At 51.0% G+C, this 8,539-nt stretch overlaps 1 protein-coding gene across 1 annotated transcript; it reads right to left on the minus strand.

The window, feature by feature from the left end:
* Positions 1 to 1,858: 1,858 nt before the first annotated feature.
* Positions 1,859 to 6,863, minus strand: LOC100539680 (thyrotropin-releasing hormone receptor-like). The gene is made up of 2 exons (XM_031556507.2): positions 6,090 to 6,863; positions 1,859 to 2,251 (listed from the first exon to the last, which is right to left on the minus strand). The coding sequence occupies exons 1-2, from the start codon at positions 6,861 to 6,863 to the stop codon at positions 1,859 to 1,861; spliced, it is 1,167 nt and encodes a 388-aa protein (XP_031412367.2).
* Positions 6,864 to 8,539: the final 1,676 nt, after the last annotated feature.

The following is an 8,539-nucleotide window of genomic DNA, read 5'->3' on the forward strand; positions in this document are numbered from 1 at the left end:
GATCTTTGTTCTGGTAAGGACTTAGGGAGATGACTTTGGTGGAATGAGGGCTTTGCTCTCCCCTGGGCTTTCTTTGCGTCTGATATCAGAGGAGCCAGCAGCAACTCATTCACCCTGCCATGGGGAGAAGGGAGGGGGCAGCAGGGTAACCAGAGCCCTTTGCACCTCATAAATCTCAGGCTGATGAATGGAGCAGATCTTTGGCCATGTGTGGAGGAATCAGAGAGGTGGGTCTCCTGCTGGAGCGATGATGTATTGCTTCAAAAATATTAGTAGTAGCAAAAGGATGAGCGTGCCCCTTCCCCAAGATGGAGGGAACGGTGCTTGGGGCTTTGCCTCAGGGGTTGCTGCTTTTGGGGTAACTTCCCCTGCACTGCTCCCAGCTGAGTGAGAGGAGAGAGGAGCCCGACATGTGAGAACAGGGACAGAGGCACTGATCCTGTAACCGAAGGGCAGCACTGGTGGGAGATGAAAGGTGCAATTTGAGCCCTGCTGTCCTTTGAGAGTGACCTGTCCAGCCCGAGGACAGCACAATCGTACTCCACCATCCATCTATGCAGAGAGCAGGAGCATCTCCTCCTGGCCTTCAGCCCTGTATGAGGAGAGCTCCGGGTGAGGCTTCAGCCTCCATCCAGCCAAAGCCCCTCCTGAGAGCCATCAGCTGGAGCCTCCAGCATCGGAGGTATTTCTTGTCATTCGTCTTCACTGATGATTTATTTCCCAGCAGCGTTCAGCTACCCATCCTCTTCAGCAGCATCTCCTTGGCAAGCTGAACTCTGTTCTTCACCTAGAACATGGAACACTGTTCCACCTAAAACACTCTCAAACTGTCCCAGTGTGTCAGCATATGTGCAAGAGGAGGATCAGGAGCTCTTAGCTCATCTGCAGCTTAACACTCTGGTGCATTTACTAGATGTCTCGTGGTGCCAGGGGAATTTATCTGCCAATTACTTCTCAAGAAATAGCAAAGGGTCATGCAGTACATTGGCAGATAATGGCAGAAAGGGGAAAAGAGAAGTAGGTTTTACTTGAATCTCAAGTCTGCTGAACAAAAATCTCAGAGCCTGGAAATGTGATGGGGAGACAGAAATGAGTTTGTGGAGGAATTTCAGTGCTGGGCTGTGCTGGCAGAGGTCCGGGCTGCCAACACCCCATGCCGAGCAGTGCCTGGCTCAGCTCACAGAAGGGCTCTGCAGCTCGGGCACTGAATTCTTGCCCCGTGATGCTTCAGGACAAGGCTGGCTTTCCTGCTTCTCTGCACGGAGCACACAACCTCAGCCCATTTCTCCTCTCTGACCTCACGGTGCTTGCAAGCTGGAAGCAATTTACAGCACTAAGGGGAAAAGACATCACTGCGATAGAAAAGACCATTAGCAGCAAATTGCTCACTTCTCATTCCCTGTGCTAAGGGTCGTGCTCTTCTTGCACTGCAGCAAAGGGATTTCCCTTCTCTTCATAAAGCAGCTCTGAAATTTCTGTGCAGAGCTTCCTTATGAATAATGAGGAGCTTCACTCCTGGAGATCCAATATTCAGAAGTAAACCAAAGTCCATTTCCACATAAACATTTTTTCCTAAATATCTGCAAAACCAGTGATCTCTTTTCTCATCCTACAGTTATTTTGTTTTTTTAACTACAGATTCTTTGGAGATGCTGAACATTGACCTGCGCCTAAAGCTTCAACACACAAGAATAAGTTAGCAGTAAGGAAAAGCAAATTAATTTGTCTCTAAGAATCTGTTCTGTTAAATACCCTGGAGAGGTATTAAGTTAAGCTTGCCACAACGCCCAAGCAATTTCTGTTGGCACTTTCCCAGCGTGGTGCTCACAGTCATACAGCTCCTGCTGCCTGTTTTGTGTCAGGGTCCTGGTGTCTGTGTGGCAGCCATGCTTCTCCTCGCAGGTGCAGGGGGACAGTTCAGCTCATCCAGGTGAGTGCCATGCTTGAAGCTGCCCTGAAAGTCATCCTTCGCTCTGCTGTAGAGCACCGGGATGCTGCGTGGTGTGGGCACCTCTGTGCTCTTCCATCCGCACCTGCAGAGCTTCCTGAAGGCAGCTCTGAATCTCTGTGACATCAGGCTGTAGATGATGGGGTTGATGGCACTGTTCAGGTAGATGCACATCCGGCAGAAGAGGAGGAACCAGATGTTGAGGTATGGAGGGTCCACAAAGGAGTTCACCACCACCAGCGTGCGGTACGGCAGCCACAGAAGGGCAAAGAGGACCACCACGACAGCCAGCATCTTGGTTACCTGGTGAGTGAGGAGATGGGGAGAAGAAAGAGCCAGGTGAAGCTAAAGGTCCAACAGAGCCTTCCTGCAGACAGGTAATTCATAATATCACTCATATCACTTGCAAACAGAATCACAAACCATGAGACTCTCTACTCCTCTCTGAATCTGTTTTGTTCGTGATGCAGTCTTGCATAAGGAAAACCTTTAATTGATAGATTTTCACCCACCATTCAAGGAGCTTCCATCCAAGGCACTGGTACAGCTGCCCATGGTAGCTCAGGGCATGGTAGCTCCCCCCCAGGGAGGCGGGGGAATCACTGTCCCTGGGGATGCTCAAGAAACGTGGAGATGTGATACTGAGGGACATGGTTAGTGAGCATGGTGGGGTAGGCTGGGATTGGGCTTGGTGACTTTAGTGGTCTTTCCAAACTTAATGATTCTGTGGTTCCTCAGAACCAGCAGCCATCAGTCTGGAAATGAGTTAGAAATAATCATGGGAATTTCTGTAGCAGGGAAGAAAAAAAAAAAAAAAAGAAAAAAAAAAAGTGAAAACAGCAATAAATCAATGAGGAATAGAAGCTGTGCAAAAGTGTGAAGCTGAGTTTTGGGGGTGCCAAGGTAAATCTCACCTGCCTGGTGCATACCGGTTCGCTATGCCCTCCCAGGGACTGGGCTCCTGGTACAGCACTGGGTGCAGGTGAGACTGCCTGGAGTCCTGCATGAATTCCTGATTTGGCTGATATGGGAGTTGCTCAGCTCATCAGTATGGGTAAATTTAATTTACAGAACAGTGGGGAAGCATACCATCAGTGTATTAGGAACAAGAAGATATTGAGAATTCAGAATGGAGCTGTAATCACCCTCAGCTTGACTCAAATTGCTGAAGAAAATATTTTGTTTTTTCCTCTATTGAAACTCCAGTGATCTTAATAACTTTGACAACTCTTTTTGGTAGGTGGCAATCATCCTCCAGAAGCAGTCACAGAATTTGTACATCCCCGAGGAGGAAAGTATGAGTAAACATCAGTACTGCACGCATATTGAGGCAGTGGTGTTTCAAATGTCAAAAAGAAGTTGTGCAATGACTCCAGCCCTCTATAAGGAAATGAGCACTTGGATCACACTCAGTCTTTCTGCTTTTCTTGGAGTGTTCTGTTTTTGTTTTTTTTTTACTTAGTTACAAACAGCGTTGCCTTCCTGTAATGCTTTGAGTAGAAATTGTGCGTGGTCGTAACAGAACTTTACCTACAAAAAAGGAACTATTGTCAAGCTGAGGCCAAAAGAGAGGTGTTTTGCTGCATGTGGTTTAATGGGGATGTGAGGATGCTGCCCAGAATGAGATCTCACAGCAATACCATGAGCGCTTGGGCTGTTGCTTACACTGCAGCGTGCTTTCTGCCTCTGGGGAAGATAGAGGTTGGTACAAGATGTGCCAGAAGCTGGCCTCAGAGCTTACAGGTTGGTTGGTCACATTTCTATCTGAGATTTATATCCAGAGAGCGAAGTTGATTTGAACAAGAATGTGATAAAAGCTGAACTCTACAGCAAAATGCAAGCAGCTCCTCTGGTTAGGTGATGCTAAGAGCAATTTCGTTCAGGATGTAATCCCCCTACACCAAGCAGTTCAGTGCTCCTCCTGGGAGACAGGGCAGGCTCTGTGCTTTGCCCATCCCGTGCAGAGAAAGCTCCTTTTGAGGCTGAGACAGCTCTGACTTGTTGGGTGCTGTTTCTCTCCCTGTTCAGGAACACGGGAAAAGTGTGAAGTGTGAGCTGAGTTCTGCGCAGCAGTGACAAAGCCAGAGGGAGCACGTAGCACATCCCCGGGTTGAGAGGTGCGTTGGTTGCAGTCCTTTCTGAGACTGAACACAGTGTAGCGTTGTACAGAACCGGTCATTCATCTGTTTTTCAGCCGCTGTGTCTAAATGCCTGCACGGTTGTTAGGAATCCCTCTAGCGGTCCGGAGCACGGAGGCGGCTGCAGCTCGGCCCCTGCTTTGCTCCGGCAAGGGGATGGACACCGACCCCCCCCCCCCCCCCCCCCCCCCGGCCGGCAGATCCTCCTTCACACTCTCGTGTTTGGAGCGTTTCCTATTGGAGCCGTTTCCGACGCTGTGTCCTCACTTCGGATGCTCAGGACAGGACCTTTCAGCTCCTGGTGACATTTTCAAGGGCTGTCAGCACTTCTCCGCAGTGTGACAGACAGGTGCCATCACCCGGCATGCCGCCTCTTTCCTCCCACCACGGCCGCGGGTAATTAACGAGCCAAGAAAACCAGTTAGGAGCTGCTCATCAGAACAACTCTGCCGCAGTCGGGCAGGGTTTGCTGCTCCTGCCTCAGATCGAATCCCCGCCATCGGAATTCCGCCCTGTCCTGCTCTGTGCCTCCGGCCCCCTGTGCCTTCCCACACACCGCAGTTTCTCCTGGAAGTGTCACCGTGCGACCTCACGAGTTGGGCACTGAGCCTGCGGGGCTCTCTGTCTTCAGGGCGTTGCTTTTCTCCCCGCAGATCAGATTCAGTCAGATGCAGAACCTCTACTCACCGCAGCTCCTGCATCTCCACCCATCGCACTGTGAGCTGCCAATCCCAGCAGAGCCAAGGAAGATGTTCTGTAGGACACGGCTTTGCACTGCTGCTCATTCTGCCCCAAACCCTTATCAATGTACCTGTGTGAGGCACAGATAACTTGTTTCTCCTATAGATCAGTCCCTCGGCAATGAATCAATTCATAGGCTCATAGAATCATTAAGGATGGAAAAGAGCTCTACAGTTATCTAGTCCAATCTCCAGCCCATCACTATCATGCTCACTAACTGGTTCAAGCTGGGTCCTCATTTTGCAATGAGGAGTTCAACACCTCTCCAAATCTTCCAAAGTCCAGTGAGTCAGAAGCAAATTGCTCCCAAATATTATGATAGTTACAGTCGAACATATGGACAGCCCTTATCTCTGTCTGCAAGGCAGGAGGGGGGGATCAAACAGATTTACAGCACGGCTGTGACAGAGCTTTCCCTCCTGGACGAGCAGCTGACTCATAAGAGCTTCTCAGAGGCTTCAGCTGAGCTTTTGTTTGGGCTATTTGTTGGTAATGACACAAATCATCACATAGCTCCCTATATAATGAGAATATTGATTATGATATCATTAAACACAACGGCATCTTTACTCCTGTGACCCCAGCTCTGAGATGTAAGCAAGCCAGGGGAGGTTTTGCCTGCTGAGATACTGCAGAAGGTAATGGAGATCTCAAGAAAACTGCCAAAGAGCACAGAATGCTTCCAGGGATTGGAATGCCATCATCCAGCTCATACATTCTTAAAGAAATATGTGCTCCTGAGATGCTTATTCACCTCTATGACTCTGAATCATTTCTCCTGGTCATTAGAAGACGCTGTGCAAGTCAAGCAACAAGTTGGGGAAATAAGAACTTTAACTACTGCAAGCTGGCTGGAAATAACATCATGCTTGTTCAAAGGCAAGAGGAGCGGTGATTTCAGAGGCTCAAGTCAGTTTCCAAGCATCAGCCCTTAACTTTGATACAGACCATGTCTCAGAGCTTGAAACACAAATGGGACAGCCTTCACTAGCAAAATCCCATGCCTAGATATTGACTATATTGACTCATCCCAGGACCTAGCAGGCAATGAATATTAATTATCCACCCAAACCCCTGCACTTCAGCCACTCCCAGTGACTCAGGCAACTCTGCAGAGCTCAGTCAAGGCAGAGGGAGCCCATTTTCCAGCAAAGCGACCTTCCTGGCTCCTCCACAAAAAGAAGCAAGCTATTGGGGCACTCCCCCCACCCAAAGCACCAGTCCCCTGGGCACGGAGCCTGCAGCCCACCGAGGTCTCGTACCTGCTTGCGGGAGCTCAGGGTCCCCCTGCTGCCCAGGCAGGATTGCTGGAGGGAGCCACCCCGATGTGCTGAGCCCAGGGCGTGCTGCGGGGCGGCGGGCAGGGGGCTCACGTATAGAATGCGGGCAATGAGGCCGTAGAGGACGGCTGCAAGTCCCAGCGGGATGACGTAGAAGACAGCAAAATCCAAGAAATAAATGGGCATGTAAAGGCTTCTGGAGACACGGTAGCCACAGCTGACCTGTTCTCCATCTGAAAACGTGACCTGGGACGTGTCCACTAAGAAGAACCACATGAGACAATAGAGGGAGGTGAAGATCCACAGTGAGAAGATGATGCGCTTGGCGCGGGCCACGGTGCACAGAAGCTGTGCCTTGATGGCGTGGCAGATTGCGATGTAGCGCTCCACTGTGAAGGCAGTGATGGACCAGGCGGAGATGTTGATGCCCAGGTACTGCAGGTAGGTGATGCAGAGGCAGCCGGCGTAGCCGTACACCCAGGAAGACACCACTTCAGAGATGTTGGGCAGCCCAGCCACGAGCAGTACCAGCAGGTCGGCCACAGCCAGGCTCACCAGGTAGCAGTTGGTGGGGGTCATCATGTGCTTGGTGCGCAGCACTACCAGCACCACCATGGCATTGCCTGCTATGCCCACCCCGCAGACGAGCAGCACCAGCAGGATGGTGACCACCTGGAGCTCCAGGGGTTGTCGGGGCATCCTGCCCAATGTTTGGTTGCCCAGCATGGCTCCTGGGCTGGCTGAACCGTTGTCCATGGATGCTGCACAGATTCTGCAATCACTGATGAGCTCCCCTCCTTCCCAACCATTTCCCCCTCCCCTTTCTTCTCCACCCACCTCTCCTGCAAATCCCCTCCATCCTCCTACCCCCTTTCCTCCCCTCCTTCCCCTCCTACTCCCCCCCTCCCCCCCCTCCCCGCTGAACCACTGCTAGGAGGGGCAGGGAGCATTCAGAAAACCCCAACCCCTGCAACCTCCTTCCCACCCCTGGGGTTCCCCAGAATCCCCCCAGACCCCCTCACTCACCTGCTCCCCACCAACACTTGTTGGGTCCTGGTGCACTGCTGAGCCAAGGAGAGGAGGAGGAGGAACAGGAGAAGGTAGAGGAAGGAGACCAGCTGGGGTCCTGTCTTCCTTCCTCATCTCAGGAGGATGGAACCAGGGTGATGCCTTCCCGATTTCCTTTGGGCTGGGGCAGAGCAGTGCTTTCCCTGGGGGTCTTAGACCTCCTCCCATTAGCTGTCCCATGGTCACCCCATCTCAAAGGAACAGTGGTGTCACTCCACTGGGGAAAGTCTTACCCATCCCATGCTGGGAGCTCTGCTGGCCAGGCTGGGCTGTCTGTATCTATCCCAGGCTGTGAGATGTGTTTTCCACCAGTTAGGTTAATGCAGCAGCAGCGTGACTCTGCTGTCAGCTCTGTGCTCGCTCCTGATGTCTCTGCAGCCTCTCAGAAAATGTATTTTCAGATGGAAAGAGCAACTGTGATTGCTAAGATAGAGTACTCATCATACCCAACCTGTGGAGTGGAGGAAAGGGCGAGGAGAAAAGCTCACTTTTCAATTAGATTACATAGCAATTAGAAGCAAAGCCACGCCATTAATCCCAGGCACAGACACCCGTCTTCAAAATGTGAAGGATTTCCAATGCTGAGAGATTCCAGTTTGGGGCTTCAAAGGTACATTTCCAAGCGTGGGTGCTACAGTCCTAGTGTGGATAAAAAAACTCCTGCCCAGCCCCATGCTCTTCTGCCTAAGCAGCATTCTGTCCCCCAAGCTCTGCCTTGTGTGACAAATAAGACTTTCCCCCTTTTCTCTGGGTATGCCCAAAGTTGGCTTTACAGGGTGCAGTCACTGTAGTTTTTCACTCCCTTTTGTGATGTTTTGTTCAGCTTTGGCTCAGTTGTGAAGGGCAAATACCCTCTTCTTCCCTTTCCTTTTCTTCCGTTTGAACTCACTGCCTCCTGCCCCAGGACTTTGCTCTCTGGATCAGCCCTGGGCTGGGGATGCAGTGGCAGGTCCTTGCCATGCCCATCTCTCCTCAGGATGCACTTTGTTCTACCTTTCCTCACTTTTTTAATAGATTCACTATTTCATGGTATTGTTTCATGTCACTGTTTATGCTGCATTCCCCTACTGAGCTGGTATGAGGCGTACACAAAGGCAGGATGCAGCTCATGCAGCAGCTCTTCACCCACAGATACCACTCACTGCTGCAGCCAATCTGATGGTGTCCATCACACACCTTCCTGTGATGCCGGGGAGCTGACAGACAAAAGGTACTGCCACACTCATCAGTCAACATTGTTGTCCTCTGTCAGGAACACAGCCTGGCTGTTCTGACTGCAGCATCCTGGTTGCTCTGTGCGGTGTTTTTAGCAGAGCTGCCATACATTATTCCTCTCTGAAGTTGCTCCCTGACCCCACTGTGGC

The sequence above is a fragment of the Meleagris gallopavo genome, chromosome 22 (assembly GCF_905368555.1).
Source record: "Meleagris gallopavo chromosome 22, MGAL_WU_HG_1.1, whole genome shotgun sequence".
In the NCBI taxonomy this organism is placed as follows: Eukaryota; Metazoa; Chordata; class Aves; order Galliformes; family Phasianidae; genus Meleagris; species Meleagris gallopavo.